This window comes from Falco rusticolus, chromosome 4 (genome assembly GCF_015220075.1).
Source record: "Falco rusticolus isolate bFalRus1 chromosome 4, bFalRus1.pri, whole genome shotgun sequence".
In the NCBI taxonomy this organism is placed as follows: domain Eukaryota; kingdom Metazoa; phylum Chordata; class Aves; order Falconiformes; family Falconidae; genus Falco; species Falco rusticolus.
Window position 1 is genome coordinate 109,651,949 of NC_051190.1, and position 14,546 is coordinate 109,666,494.

A 14,546-nucleotide genomic window follows, 5' to 3' on the forward strand; every position below is an offset into this window, starting at 1 on the left:
ATGTAGGCACTGAGAAGCAAAATAAAAACGGACTTTTCCCACAAGCAGCCCAGTCCTCTGCCAGCATATTTTAAAAGCAGCTTTTTTCCTTGTTTACTTGCGTTTCTTGCTCTGCCTCTTTTCTCGGCCACATTTGATCTTGGAAAGAGCAAGAAGCTTTAAATGTGTTCTTTAGGGCCAGTAGCTGTCAAACCTTTTGGCGGCCAAGATTGATCGCGCGCAGACACCACCAGAGCTTTGTTTGGACTAAAAGCAAGAAAATTAAACCCCTTGCATTTTCCAACAGCATCGATATTTGTAAGGCATCCCTTTTGAGAGATTAAATGACAAGTCTCGTTCTATATTTTATTTAAACAAGCAACCACCAAAAAGCCCATTTAAAGCCTCCCGGCCCCTCCCCTCCCCCTCTCTCCAATGCCTTCGCAGATATGCTGCATCTTGTGGGTGCATTAACTTAAAACCGATTTTTAAAATGCACTTCGTGCAGTCTGGACACAGACTGATCCGCTGAGTACTTGAGGTCTTGTTTCCTTCCCCCTCCCCTTCTTTTTCTTCTTCTTCTTTTTTTTTTCTTTCTTTTTTTTTTTTTAATTACGAAGACGGTTGCCGACTCCTTTTTGGCAACCCCGAAAATAAAGCGAGACGGCACCGCATCGCGCTGGCGATGATCTCTGGCTCCTTGAGGACGCGGAGAGCGGCTCGGAAGCGCTTTACCCCCCGGCCCCCCGGCGCACCCCACCCCGCCAGGCACCCCGGGCTCCGCGGGAAGACAAGCCCAGTCCGGGCTTGCCCAGGGCGGCTGTGACCATAGGATTCATCAGGCTGGGGATTGTGGCCATCATTGTCATCGCTCTCCCTCTCGCCTCAGTCTGGTTGGAAAATTGTGCCCAAAGCATCCAAATTCGGGACTTGCCTCGACCTAGCAGGGGCGACTGGAGGCGGCGGCGGCGAGAGCCCAGCGTCGGAGGCGAGTGCCGTCTCTCAAGTCATAACCCCGCAGCATTTTCGCTCTGCCTGGCCCCGTGAAAACAAACCCGCTACCAGCCCATATATTTCCTGGTAATCGAAAATACTCACCAGACCCAGCCTACTACGGTTATTAAGCAAATTATGCCAGCAGACGGGAGTATCGTTTGCAAGCTAAGGCATAGGATTTGTTTTGTTGTTGGTTTTTTTTTTTTTTTTTTTTTTTTTAAAAAAAAAAAGAGGCAATAGCCAGACGCGTTCGCAGCCTCGCGATTTGGCTCGCCCGGAGAGGTACTCCTAGGGTTATGTTTTACGGTCCAATCCCGGGAAGCCAACTGGAGAGGGAAGTCATGAAGCACAAGGGCTGCTGCCTATTTGACTCTTCCCCTAGAAGCAAGGTTGCTGAGGAAGATCCTGTTAAACAATGGCTCAGCACCGGCGGCCAATTGTTCTCCGTACTGTACACCCGATAGCCAGCAAAAAAATAATAATAATAAAAAATGTTAAAAAAAAAAAGGAAAAAAAAAAGAAAGAAAAAAGGAACAAACAAGGGGGAAAAAAACCCAGGAAAGAAAAAGGAGCCCATCGAGGCTGAGTCGGGAAGGAGAAACTAGTTTTGGAGGAAGTGGTATTCCTAGGGAAAAATCAAGACCCTCTGCTTCAGACTCCTGCCTGGGTGCAACTTCTTATGCGGGGGCCTGGCGGTGTCAAAACTTTGAAGATTAATGGATTACTTTGTTAATGACTCAAGGCGTCAGATTGAGGTGCTTAAATGATTTGTGAGGTGCAAAGCGTTTTCCTGACAGTCCCAAACAATGAGAGAAGAGTGTGCGGGTGGAGGCGAGGGAGGCAGCAGGCTGCAGGACAGACAGCCACACACACACACACACACACACACACACACACGCACACACACACTCGCGCGCGCGCGCGCACACACTCGCAGCCTCTCACACAAACATATCCACGCACACGCACCCTCCCCCCCACCCCCGATCATTTCAGATTAGGACGCCAAGGGGATAGATACTCGAGATATCATTTCCCTCTTTAAAAAAAGTGTAAATAAAGCCTTTCTGGCCCCCAATGAGGCGTTCCTTCCCGACTTTTTTGGATCAATCAAACAGACAGTGGCTTCTTTTGATTAAAGCCCAAATTGTCATTGGGCAGAGGCAATCATGTGACAGCCAATTCGGTCCAATTTCAACCTTGTCTCCATGAATTCAATAGTTTAATAGTAGCACGGTCCCCATACGGCTGTAATCAGTGAATTAGAAAAAAAACACCCCACCAGCGATCTTCTATGCTATATTTTTTTCTCCTCTCTCTCCTTTTTCCTGGGCCTTCCCCCCCCCGAGCCCCCTGAATCCGAGGGAACTTTTTCTCCGCGGGGGCTGCCAGTTGAAGGCCATGAATTTCGCATTTGAGCGAGAGATCGGTTTTATCAATAGCCAGCCATCGCTTGCTGAGTGCCTGACATCTTTTCCCCCTGTCGGTGATACATTTCAAAGTTCATCAATCAAGAACTCGACGCTTTCACACTCGACACTGATTCCTCCTCCTTTCGAGCAGACCATCCCCAGCCTGAACCCCGGCAGCCACCCTCGCCACAGCGGCGGCGGTCGCCCCAAGGCGAGCCCCCGCGGCCGCAGCGGCAGCCCGGGCCCCGCCGGCGCCCCGCCGCCCCCGGAGTACCCCTGGATGAAAGAGAAAAAGGCGTCCAAGCGATCCGCGCTGCCGCCCGCCTCGGCCTCCGCCTCAGCCGCTGGACCTGCCTGCCTCAGCCACAAAGGTCAGTCCAAAGACTTGCCGCCGGCCCCGCCGGGCCGCTTTTTTGGCTCCCCGCATCCCCCCGGCTTCGCGGGGGGACGAGGCGGAGGGGCGGGCGGGCGGGGAGGACGGAGCTGGCGGGGCTCTCTGGAAACCCAAACTTTCCCCAAACTTGCTTAATGCCGGATGATTTATTTGAGTTGGAGCTGACCCCTCTTGTCTCGCCGTTCTAGAGTTAGGATATTTGACAGTAATGAAGAGTGATAGATTGCTCCCGCTCAGCTAAGCAGCTGATGCATTAATTATAAATTGCGGTATGGCTAATATAAAGTTTGCTCTGGTGTGGGGAGGTTGGGGAGCTGGAGGCAGTAATTTTGCGGAGGTGGCCGAGGGGCACGCAGCACCGGGCGCTCAGCAGTGTAACACAATGGGTTTACTGCATCCAAAGGCGGCCATTTTGTTGCAGTTGCTATTTTATGCTATATGGACATATAAATATAGACACATACGTGCAGAGAGAGCACTCCCCCCCATCCCCCACCCCCGGGGATGCGATGTGCTCGGGTGCTGAAATTCAATCCGTGCATTTATCTGTTTTGGGTGTGCGTGCGTGTGTTTTTGCTTTCGCTGTTCTGGCGATGGTGCTTTGGGGTGCGTGTGCGTGTGGTGGTGGTGTTTTTCTTTTTCTTTTTTTTCTTTTTTAACAGACCCCCTTGAAATCCCCGATAGCGGTAGCAGTGGATCTAGGCGGCTGAGGACGGCTTACACCAACACCCAGCTTTTGGAGCTAGAGAAAGAATTTCATTTCAACAAGTATCTCTGTAGACCGAGGAGAGTTGAGATTGCAGCCTTGCTGGATCTGACTGAGAGACAAGTCAAAGTCTGGTTCCAGAACAGGAGGATGAAGCACAAGAGACAGACCCAGTGCAAGGAGAACCAAAACAGCGAAGGGAAATTTAAGAGCCTAGAGGACACGGAGAAAGCGGCGGAGGAGGAGGAGGAGGAGGAGAAATCCCTCTTCGAGCAAGCCCTCAGCAACGTCTCCGGCGCGCTCTTGGAGCGGGAGGGCTACGCTTTCCAGCAGAATGCCCTCTCCCAGCAGCAGGCGCAGAATGCGCACAATGGCGAGTCCCAAACTTTCCCCGTTTCGCCTTTAACGAGCAATGAGAAAAATCTGAAACATTTTCAACATCAGTCACCCACTGTTCAAAACTGCCTCTCAACAATGGCCCAGAACTGTGCAGCTGGCCTGAACAATGACAGTCCTGAGGCCCTAGATGTCCCTTCTTTACAGGACTTCAACGTTTTCTCCACAGATTCCTGCCTACAGCTTTCAGATGCAGTTTCCCCCAGTTTGCCAGGATCTCTGGACAGTCCCGTAGATATTTCTGCTGACAGTTTTGACTTTTTCACAGACACACTCACCACAATTGACTTGCAGCATCTGAATTACTGAGAAATTAAAGACGTCCTCTCCAAGGGTCCTGCTTTCTCCTCTTTATTCTTCTTTATTTTTTCCCGTGAATTAATTTTATTTCCCCCCCTCCCCCCTTTTCCTGGTCAGTATTTTCTGTTTGTTACCTCCCTCTGCTATGCCATTTTGCCGTTTCTTACGAAGTTTTAGTTGTGTTCAGTTTTAACCTAGCCACATTCTAGGTCCTTCTATGAAAGCAATATATGAGGTCTGTAAGAAAGTGATCATATAGGAATTGTATCTTCACTTTCTTTTTATTTTTGTATTGCATTAGGATGCGTTGTCATAAGTATTTTTGGTAGAATAAATTCTTGTTTGCTACAAGGAGCTTTCTCTTTTTTCTTTCTCTTTCTCCCTCTCTCTTTATCTCTCCTTTCAATACTGGTAACATGACGGGTCTTTCTCCCCATCCCTTCTACTATTAATTTACTAATAATCAAAATCCAACATTCTGACTATGAGCTCTCCCCTTTTGGTAATTTAGGACTTTCATTAGAGAGGAAAAACACATTCAAATTCTTTATTGCAAGGGTTCTCACAAGGGTAAAAAAAACAAACCAAAGAAACTAAAACCATTCGCATCTTTGATGAAGACTTCTTCCTTTTAATGGATAAATGTAGCATCTTATGCCTGTGAGAATACAAAGCTTGGAAATGGTGAGCTGTAACAAAAGCATGAACGAGCACTTTCTCGTAAGAGACTCAGTAGGAGAAGTGTCTCCTGCAGAAACTAGCCTGTTACACACACGAAAGGCTTTTTTTTTTGGAAAAAATCCTGTTTTTCTAGAAAGTAGTGCTTAGCAGCCAGCAAGCTTTTTCAGGAAGCATATCTTAAAAAAATATTAGAGCTCACAGAGAATGCGCTTGGTTACTTCTTACGTGCTGAGCGGTCCAAGAAATCAGCCCTAGAAAGAGAGGAAATGGAGAAGTTAGTGACTGTAAATTAAAAAGGGTGGCAGAAACACAGGGGGAAAAAAAGCATGTAGGGAGGAATCAGCCCCTCCACTTGGTCTTTTTGAGGGGCGGTGCGGGGGCACAGCCGGAGATATCTTTTCTGTTTCAACCTTCTTGCGGGGAGAAGGACTGATAAGGAAAAGGGGATACCGACTTTAAGTTAAAACTTCCTAGGGGCTCCCCACTCTGCTGGCGGCAGCAAAGATGGGCTTTCAGAAATCTCCAACAAATTGCCTGCCATCCGGCTAGCGGCGTTGCCGAACGCCAAAGCGGAGAGTGAGCCCCGTCCTTCTGGCTGGAATTGAGCAACAGATGCCAGCGGGGCTCTGCTGCTTCGGGGCCAGGGGATCCCGGGCGGGTGCGGTGGCGGCTCCCTGTGTGCCTCTGAGTGCGTGTGAGTGTATGGTAACACCACACAGGCGAGTGGGGCTGGAGCGGGGTCTGTGCACCGCTGGCCGTCCATGCGGGGAGTGCTGTCTCCCAGCCCTGCAACATGTTGTGGAGCTGGGATGCGTGGATTATAGCTGGAAGGACTGAACGCAATTCTTCCGAAAGTCATAAATCAAATTCTTTCTATGAATGAGAATGTCATCAAAGAGATCAATTGCAGGAACACATGCACAAATAAAAATCCTCTTACGTATTTGCCGGGGCTGGAGATCCCCGTCTAAAACCATTAAGTGAGAAGGCGTTTAGTCATAATTCATTTTTATTGCTCTTTTAAAACAACAGCTTGGCTGAGCTGCGGACGCAGCGAAACCTCGGCCCTGCATTTTCTCCTTCCCTCTGCTCCAGCCCTGTCCCTGCGGAAAGCGAGCAGCCTCACCGGCATTTTAACTCCTCTGCCACTGGGTTAATTTGGACCACAACGTGGACGTACGGGTTGAGGTTTCTTTTTTGTGCCTAGATTTCTGGATGCTGACAATGCTTAAAAAAAAAAAAAAAAAAAAAAAGAAGAAGAGGAAAATAGGCTTCAAGATTTAAACTCCATTTAAACAAATGGGGGGATACAGAGAGCAGGAGCCGCCTCCGATTCTCCCGGTGAGCCCTGGGGCCACATCGGGGGCACAATCCCACAGAAAAACCTAAAGCGCCGGGATCGCCCCCTTGGCCCCAATCCGGGGGCAGGAAACGCGGAGCGGAGCCGCGGAGGGCCGCGGAGGGGCCGGGCCGGCCTGCGGGCAGAGGGAATGGGCGTCCCCTTTGCTCCGGCCCTTCTCGTGGTGTTGCCCCCGCGCACAGTACAGGCAGCAAACCCCCAAAGACCCGCCACAGAGACAATGCAACAAAGAAGACAATGGCACGAAAAAGGGAGAGAAAAAAGGATTTCAGGATGCTGGAGACTGTAAGAGAGGTGCTGTGATTCAGCAGAATTGAAGGGTAAACCGGCTCTATTTATAGTAAAATATATATTTTTTTCTTAGCTGGCTGAAAAAGCACTGAAAAGATGCCAGCCCTTTTATTAGTAAACAGTCCCAGCGGCCTGCCTTTTTTTCTCTGCGTTATGCAGTATTTATCATAACTGGTTTACAAGAATGAAATAAATGTGTTTACAGCTGTAACCATAGCCAAAATCGGTGCAGTATAATGCCATAAATGCCTCTGGAGTGTTGTTGCTCTTGTCTTCCACCCCGCCCCCCTGGAGTTTAAGAAACTGAACCTTTCTAGAGGGCCCTTAACCATCCGTGCCTGCCTGGTAAACCAGAACCATTAGAAGTACTGAAGGCATATGGATAGACGCGTGGTGGAGAGGGCAGCCCTTGGGTTTGGGTTGGCAGTAGAGAGGCCATGGAGGTGGCATGGGATAAGGGCTGACCTAATATAGTGGTAGGAGAGCTTTGCACCTAGAGGAGGATGTTGTCGTTCATGTGGGAGGGAGGAGCTTGAGGATTTGTGTCTCTCTGTGTGTTCGCGAGCTGGGAGAGGTGGCGGGGTAGAAGACACTTTTGGATTTCAAAACAAGCAAGAACCGAGCGTGAGAACAGAGGGACGCAGGAGCCGGCTGGAAATGCACCTGCAGAAATAAAGGCGGCAGCCCCTCCTGGGGCTGGTGGCAGGGAACATGACTTTCCATCCTTCTATCCCCCGGGTTCACGTTTCGCAGGACGCCTCTTTGAAGCGTGTTGGTGCCGTCCTCTCTCCCTGCAGACGGCTGGGTGCCCCGGGATGGATGGATGCCCGGCCTTTACTTCCCCTTGCCTTTTCCCCATACGTAAATCGAGTATGAGGTCGCAACCCACATCCCACCGTCCTCTCTCCTTCTCTATCCACGGACACTTTTTTCTTTTTTCCGTGGGGGTGGGGAGGGGTGGGTTTGAGTCGATGCTCAGCGCGGTTCCCAAGGGTCCTGGGGCCGTCTCTGCCACTGGCCATCTGCCACCTCCCGCCACTACCGGCCCGGGCTGCGGAGCGCAGGGACAAAGAGGCCGGGGCGGCGGGCCCTGCGCCTCCCGCCGCTCCCTGCCCCTGCCCCGGGCCGCCTCCCCGGGTTGCCGGGCTGCGACCCGCGGCACTCCAGGCAGTCTTCCCCCTGCCCGGTCGCAGGGCGGGCGTGCTGCAGCGGCACTGCGGGGACCCAGCAGATGGGCTGCGGGGCCCGCCGGCCCCCGCCCAGTCATCCGTCCCCCTGCCCCCGGCTCCTCCTCCCCTATCCCAGCTCCGTACTGGCGCGGGTGGGCCCGGCGGAGGTGCGGGGGGAGCAGTGATGCGGGCCAGGGGGAGGCCGGTGGGCCTGGGAGCGCACAATGGCCGGCAGTCCCAAAAGCGGCTCATTTCTATGCTAATGTCCGCGGCCGCCTGGTGATGCGGCTGGACAAGCCCCTTTAACTCTTGGCGTGGCGTCGCGCTGGGACTGCGGCGGGGCAGGACCAGCGAGATGTCTTGCTCTTGTTCCTATCCCCATCCTTATCCCCATCCGTGTCCTCGGCCCCATCTCCATCCTCCGCTTTATCCTCATCCCCGTCCCTATCTCCATCCCCATCCCCGCAGCAGTCCCCAACCACATCAACAGCCCCGTCCACAGGGCTGACTCTCCCAGTGCTGTCGTCGCCTCCCTCCCCCCCCCCCCCCCATCCCCCCCCGCCCCGTACCGGGGATTCAGCGGCCCCGGCCGGGGGGGATGGGGGCGGGGGGCGCGGAGGTGCCCAGCGCCAGCCTGACAGCGCCGACAGCAGGGGACCCGCCGGGGCCCCCTCGCTGCAGCAGCACTCACCCTGGAGGGGACGGCCGCTGGGCTCCGCGGGCCGGGCGCAGCCTCCGGGTCTCTCCTGCCTTCCCCTCTTCAACCGGCGGGCGGGACCTCGGCGGCAGCAGCATCAGCGGCGGCGGCAGCGGCGGGGCGATGGCCCGGCCCGGCCCCCCCCGCCCCCCCGGGGGGCCGCCGCCGCCCTGCCCCGCGGTGCCGTGCCGTGCCGCGCCGTCGGAGCGCTCGGCGTTTAAATGCCCCCGACGCAGCGATCTATCAGCGGCAGGAGCCGAGAAAGTCCCGCAGGCGCCGCAGCCATTGGCTGCCGTCCCCCACGTGCCTGCCCGCTGCCTGTACCTTCGTGTCATTTTCCTGCCGGCCCCATGGAGGAAGTGGGAAAGTTGGCGCGGCCCCGCCGGACGCTGAAGACCCGGTGGCGGCGTGACAGAGGGACGCGGCGAGGATGAGCTCCTTCCTCGAGTACCCCGTCCTCGGCGGCGAGGCGGGGGGCTGCGCCGCCCGCGCCTACCACCCCGACCACGGGATTACAACTTTCCAGCCCTGCGCCGTCAGCGCCGGCAGCTGCAGTGGGGAGGACCGCTTCCTCGCGGGCCGCGGGGTGCCCATCAGCCCCCACCGCCACCACCACCACCCCTCGGCCCAGCCCGCCGCCTACCAGCACCACGGCGGACTGGGGGTGTCCTACGCGCACCCCAGCTGTGGCCCGACCTACGGCGCGCAGGGCTTCGGACCGACGTACGGCCCCTACCCCCTCGGGCAGGACGCGGAGCTGGGCGGCGGCTTCCCCCCCTGCGCCCCCGCCGTGTACTCGGGGAGCATCTCCGCCGCCGCCAGCGCGCAGCACCCGCACCCGCACCAGGGCTACGCGGGGGGTCCCGCTCAGTACGTGCCTCCCCCCTACGGGCAGGAGCAGCAGAGCCTGCCCCTGGGCACCTACAACCATGCCCTGTCTCCCCTCCACGCCGGGCACCGGGCAAACGCCCGCTCCCCCTCCGCCGAGACCTCGCCGCCGGCGCAAACCTTCGACTGGATGAAAGTGAAAAGAAACCCACCCAAAACAGGTCAGTGGCCGCCGGGAGCGCCGGGGCGGGGGCCGCCCGTCTCTCTCTTTGCCCTGAGGTGCGGGGAAAGCGGGGTGCCCCACGGGGTGCGGGGCAGGAAGGGCGGCCCGCACCTCTGGGAGCAGCCGCAGCTGTTTGCCCGCGGAGCTGGCTTCCAGCGCCGCGTGCTCCCGACTCCCCCTCTCCGCCTCTCCCGCGGTCATATTTCTTGTAATTCATAAACCACTTATCAAGTTTCCTCTGACACTAGAGGCTGACTCCGGTTTAGCACCTCGCACTCCATCACTCACCCTGCCGGGGCTTCCCTCTTATCCTAAGAAGTTCTTGCTCCCTATCGCTTAGCCGGTGTGGACATATTGATTACGTCGCCTATAAATCATTTGCGCTTACTTACCGCTGCATGTCCCCTCGCAGGCAAGGCTGGCGAATACGGCTTCGTGGGGCAGCCCAACACCGTCAGAACTAACTTCACCACCAAGCAGCTGACCGAGCTGGAGAAGGAGTTCCATTTCAACAAGTACCTGACCAGGGCCAGGCGGGTGGAAATCGCCGCCTCCCTCCAGCTCAACGAGACGCAGGTGAAGATCTGGTTCCAGAACCGGCGGATGAAGCAAAAGAAACGGGAGAAAGAAGGGCTGCTGCCCATCTCCCCCGCCACCCCCACGGGCTGCGAGGAGAAGACGGAGGAGTCCTCGGAGAAGTCCTGCTCGTCGTCCTGCAGCGCCTCGCCCGCCTCCTCCGCCTCGGACACGCTCGCTGCCTCCAACTGAGACCCGTCGTGCGCCGACGGCCGCCAGTCGCGATGCCCCCGCCAGCGCAGCTCGCGTCCGTTCACCGCGGTCATGTCGGTCCCTCGGTCGGTCGGTCGGTGTCCCCGAGAGGTCCCGGAGCGCCGGCGTCCCCCCCCCGCCCCCCCCACTCCCCGCCGCCGTCCCGCCCGGGGGTGCCGGCTCCGCCGCCTGCTTGCCTCCCAGCCGCCAGATCCCGGCGTCTCGGTGCCAGGGCAGGGTTCCTTCGCCCCCTGCCCCCAGCCCTTTCTTCTGGAGGAGCTGTGTTGGCACATGTGTAAGGGTCTCCCTCCTCTGCTGCAAGGACGGTCCTCCGAGTTTCCCTGAGTGAAAGACAGGTTATATAGGGTACATAACCTCACGAAGAGATGCACTATTGCAAGTGTTTACACAACTTCTAGGACTTTCATCCCCTTAATTTAATGTATTCTTTGTTCGTGTCTATGAGTTTGTTGCTTGTAAATACTTTGTCCGAGAGATTTATCTTTTTACAGATTTTTCTAGAAATGATGTTTCGATTATCAGGTTAAGCAGGGTGAGCGCATTCGCCAAACTGGATTCACTTTTGTATTGGTAAAGCTGATGACCGTATCAAGTAAAAGTCTTAAGCTCAAGCAGATACCTCAAAAAAGTAGCGCTACTTCTTTAAATGTGACAAACAAGGCTTCGATTGCACTAGGTTTTGTAAACCTGACCCGGTGTGCTTGCCCCCTCCCCTTCCCTCCCCTCCTGGAAAGCTGTGTTGGATTATGCTCAAACCGAAGGGTATAACCATCCAAAAGACCTCACCTCTTCCTATTTTCATATTAACCCTCCGTTAGACTCGATGTCTTTTCAACATACTTGTGAATGTGACGAATGGCCAAATGAATGTATAATTTCTGTGGTTGGTGTCCAGACCATTGCATGATGCACCGTGCTTTGCTGTACTGCGAGTACACTGAGTTCTATCAGTTGTCACATGTGAACGAAATGTCGTCCTGATTTTCTGTACAATCATGAAAGGCTCTGGGATTCCGCCAGTGATGGAAGCCAGGGCAGGATTTACGGGTCCTTATAATGTCTGTAATAAATATATTCCACTTTCAGGTAGCTCTCATCTGCCTACCTCTGCGTGACGTCAGCGCTGAGTCACAGGCTGGGCTCAGCAGTTTGGTTTCCTTTATTTTCCACGGCTGGGGCCTTTCCAAGGAGGGAAAGGGAGGAAGAGTCTCCCAGTGTTACCCTTCATGTTTTGCCGGGGTCAGAGCTCTGGTTGCCCAGCCTGACTCATAACACAAAGCTTCTTCCTTTCCTATGCTCAAATAATATTATTTTTAGAAAATATAAGGCCCTCCTCTCCCTCCTCCATATAATCCTGATCTATCTCTGAAGCCAAAGATGAGAACTTCCTGGGTCAAGTGCTAACCTTTTCACCTCGGGATGGATGTTGACACTTATATAAACAGAGCACCCTTCAAAAGCAGAAACTGTCTTCAGCAAGTCTTTCCTTGCATCCCAGGCCTCTCGCCGAGGGCTGCACATTTAATTAGCCCGGGGACTAAGCTGGGCTTCCCTCTCCCGCCGCCCCGGGTGCCATCCCCAGTGGCTGATGGGTGCCAGGGTGGGAGACGGCTCCCAGGTCCCTAGCAGTGTGCTTCTGGCATGAACTCCAACCCATTTTGCACCCCCCAACCCCCTTCTTTTTTTTTTTTTCTTTCTTTTTTCTTTTTCTTTTTTTTTTTTTTTTCCCTCGGGAAAAAGAGCAAGCAGTCCCAGGTAAATATCGTTTCCAAGAGGCGTCAAATGAACAGCGGGGCGGGGAGGGGCGGGGGAGCGTGTGTGGGGAGAAGCCGGGTGGCAGGACCGAGCAGAGACATGCTCAGCGAGGTGCGGGGTGTCTGAAGTCACCGGTGCCTCCTGAATTTCAGTGCAAACACGCGTAACTCCTCCACTCGGCCTAGCTGCGGGGCAGTGCTGCCGGGCTTCTCCCGGGGGCCGGGCTGCCCACGCAGGCTTAGCTTTGCGGGATCCGCAAAGAGTCAACGAATTTTTCTTCACTTGGGTGTCAAAAGAGACAAGCCCTGATTTGCAAGGCGCAGCGGCCATATCAAGAGCCGAGCTATCTGCAAGGGAGCAGGGCTGTTTCCAAAGGCTCCCGCCGATGCCTCTGTTACTTTCATTTCCCCGCCTGCCATATACTTTACCTTTTGTTTATTAGTGTAAAGCCACAAAGCAAAACAGATGGCCTTCTTCCAGAGACCTAGATGTGTTAAAGTGGCATTTGCATGCCAATGAGGGCATTTCAATATCGAAATTTGGATCTAAACATTGCTGGAATCCGGATCTGCAACCCGGCTCCCCCGGTGTTGACTTAATGTGTTAGAAAGAGCGGCCATAAATTACAGCCTAAATGTGAGAGACAAGACACTTGTCAGTGCGTCAGTCTGCGGTGAGCGATTCATCGGCAAAGAATTCCATCTCCTTCCAAGCCCAAACCCCGGGTAATTCTTCTTTTTTTTTTTTCGCAGTTTTGATCGATTTCAAGCAAAAACACCCCAAACTTCCCGATCCTGGCTCATTCTTTTTAGCGTTATTATTATTTCGATACGATCAGCCTTTTGGATCAGCGGGTGTGGGGAAGAGAAATGAAGAGCTCTACCTTACAGTTTCTAGCGCAAAAATATCGCTAAAAAAAATCACAGCGTGCTTTGGCCTGATAGAGACACTGATCTGCCATCAGCTCGTGGACATCCTGTTATTTTTACACCTTTAAATTTTTTTTAAATTTTTCTTTCTGTAGTCCCAGGGGAAAAATGAGGGGGGGGGGGGGAAAAAACTCACCATACCAAAAAATCCCAACCCGAACCGCGTCCAAAAGTCGAACGGAGTTTAGCATCTTGCTGTCATAGTTAACGCCGTTTCTGCTGTTCACCTTTAAAGTTTACTTTTGGAGGCTATTGAGATGCTTTGGTGTTTTCCTCTGGGGCAATCAGATTGAAACCGATCAATATTTACTCAGTCTGAAAGGGCTGTTGAAAAGGCAGCTAACAACAAACTGCTTAGCTGCTCTCCCCTCTTTAATCTCAGGTTCACCGAAAGTTCAAGCAGAAATGAATTCGGTGATGGGTCACTTTAGAATAAATCCCAGTGGTTAATCTCACAGCCTTGGTAAAGGCAACAATTACAGAGTCATCCCTCTCCCTCTCTCCTTCTCAGTGTCTCCCCGTCATCTCAACTTCCCTCTCATTTTTGCCCAGCAGTTTTAACTAAATTTTAACGGCTTTCCGCTGTTTCGCGGAGCCACCAAACCCCAGCGTGTCCCCCGAGCCCGCGCTGCGCCAACGCCGGGGTAAAGGCGGGTGCCTCCGGCGAGAGGTACCGGGGGTGAGGGAAGCAAACCCTCCCGCAAGGGAGCCGGCATTTTCAAGGGGGGCTCCGGGGGCAAAGGGAGAGATGCTTGGGGCTTTCTCCCCAGCACGGACGGGGGGTGGCGGGGGACGACTGGAGGCACGCCCGGCAGCTGGAGGCGCTGGCAGAGCCGCGGGGCTGTACGTCCCTCTCCATCCCTTCTGGGAAAAAGAGTAGAGAGAAATCTGGGCAAAACGCGATGGACGTCGCTGCTAATTGCAGGGACTCTTCAAAGGCCAAAGTTCACGTAATCGCTGCATAAATGCATGCTTAAAAGGGATTTATTAGTACGCCTCTAATGGCAGCTCACGTTTGGGCTATAGACTCGAGCGGGTTTTCACCGCCAAACTGCTTCTCAGGAGCTACCCCTCTCCCACCGAGGCACTGCCGGGGGACCCCGGGCTCGACAGGCGATGGGCTCCCGGCCGGGCCCCGGGAGAGCCTGGGTGGCAGCGCCCGCCGGGGAGGGGGCCCGGGGGAGGCTGCTCCCCGCCCGGCAACGGCGGGGGCCTCCAGGCGGTGGGGAGGGGGGGTCTGTAGTCTTTTTTTGGGAAAGAGTCGTTTAACAATGTTTTTCCGCGTAAGCTTAGGAGCAAGATTTCCTGTTTGTTTTCCCTTAGCAATTAGCTCTGTGAAAATTGGCAACCACAAAAAGGGAATACGTAAATAATAAAATGAATAATATGAATAAATAGCGATATAATGTCTTTTTTTTTCCTCTTCCTTTCTCCCCTTTCCTTCTTTCCTTCTTTCTGTCTTTTAAACGGTCTTTCTCTCTTTTTCTCTCTCAGTTTTCAAGGCAAACATTCCTTTTCTTCCCCAGGCACACTACTTGGCTGACTTTCACTGTTAACATTATTCTTCTATAGTTTATGTGTCATAAAATATTACAGGTCGCAGTTACTCCCGTTTCAAGCTCAGAAAGGCCATTGAAATCA

The 14,546-nt window shown here is 53.9% G+C and overlaps 2 protein-coding genes and 1 long non-coding RNA gene across 3 annotated transcripts; 2 read left to right on the forward strand and 1 right to left on the reverse strand.

Moving 5' to 3' along the window:
- Positions 1-1,996: 1,996 nt before the first annotated feature.
- On the forward strand, positions 1,997-4,215 carry HOXA2 (homeobox A2). The gene is made up of 2 exons (XM_037386537.1): positions 1,997-2,758; positions 3,444-4,215. Exons 1-2 carry the CDS (start codon positions 2,377-2,379, stop codon positions 4,190-4,192), a joined length of 1,131 nt encoding a protein of 376 aa, XP_037242434.1. The 5' UTR covers positions 1,997-2,376; the 3' UTR covers positions 4,193-4,215.
- A 501-nt stretch (positions 4,216-4,716) lies between these two features.
- On the reverse strand, positions 4,717-8,587 carry LOC119147476. The gene is made up of 2 exons (XR_005104049.1): positions 8,376-8,587; positions 4,717-6,091 (listed from the first exon to the last, which is right to left on the reverse strand). It is a non-coding gene; the product is annotated as an uncharacterized LOC119147476 (long non-coding RNA).
- A 21-nt stretch (positions 8,588-8,608) lies between these two features.
- HOXA1 (homeobox A1) lies at positions 8,609-10,276 on the forward strand. The gene is made up of 2 exons (XM_037386538.1): positions 8,609-9,430; positions 9,845-10,276. Exons 1-2 carry the CDS (start codon positions 8,812-8,814, stop codon positions 10,198-10,200), a joined length of 975 nt encoding a protein of 324 aa, XP_037242435.1. The 5' UTR covers positions 8,609-8,811; the 3' UTR covers positions 10,201-10,276.
- Positions 10,277-14,546: the final 4,270 nt, after the last annotated feature.

What these genes read in the sequence shown, in the direction of transcription:
- HOXA2 (XM_037386537.1), top strand. Translation starts at nt 2,377, where the DNA reads ATGAATTTCGCATTTGAGCGAGAGATCGGTTTTATCAATAGCCAGCCA. An exon ending in TGCCTGCCTCAGCCACAAAG is followed by an intron (nt 2,759 to 3,443) that starts GTCAGTCCAAAG and finishes CTTTTTTAACAG; the next exon opens with ACCCCCTTGAAATCCCCGAT.
- HOXA1 (XM_037386538.1), top strand. Translation starts at nt 8,812, where the DNA reads ATGAGCTCCTTCCTCGAGTACCCCGTCCTCGGCGGCGAGGCGGGGGGC. An exon ending in AAGAAACCCACCCAAAACAG is followed by an intron (nt 9,431 to 9,844) that starts GTCAGTGGCCGC and finishes GTCCCCTCGCAG; the next exon opens with GCAAGGCTGGCGAATACGGC.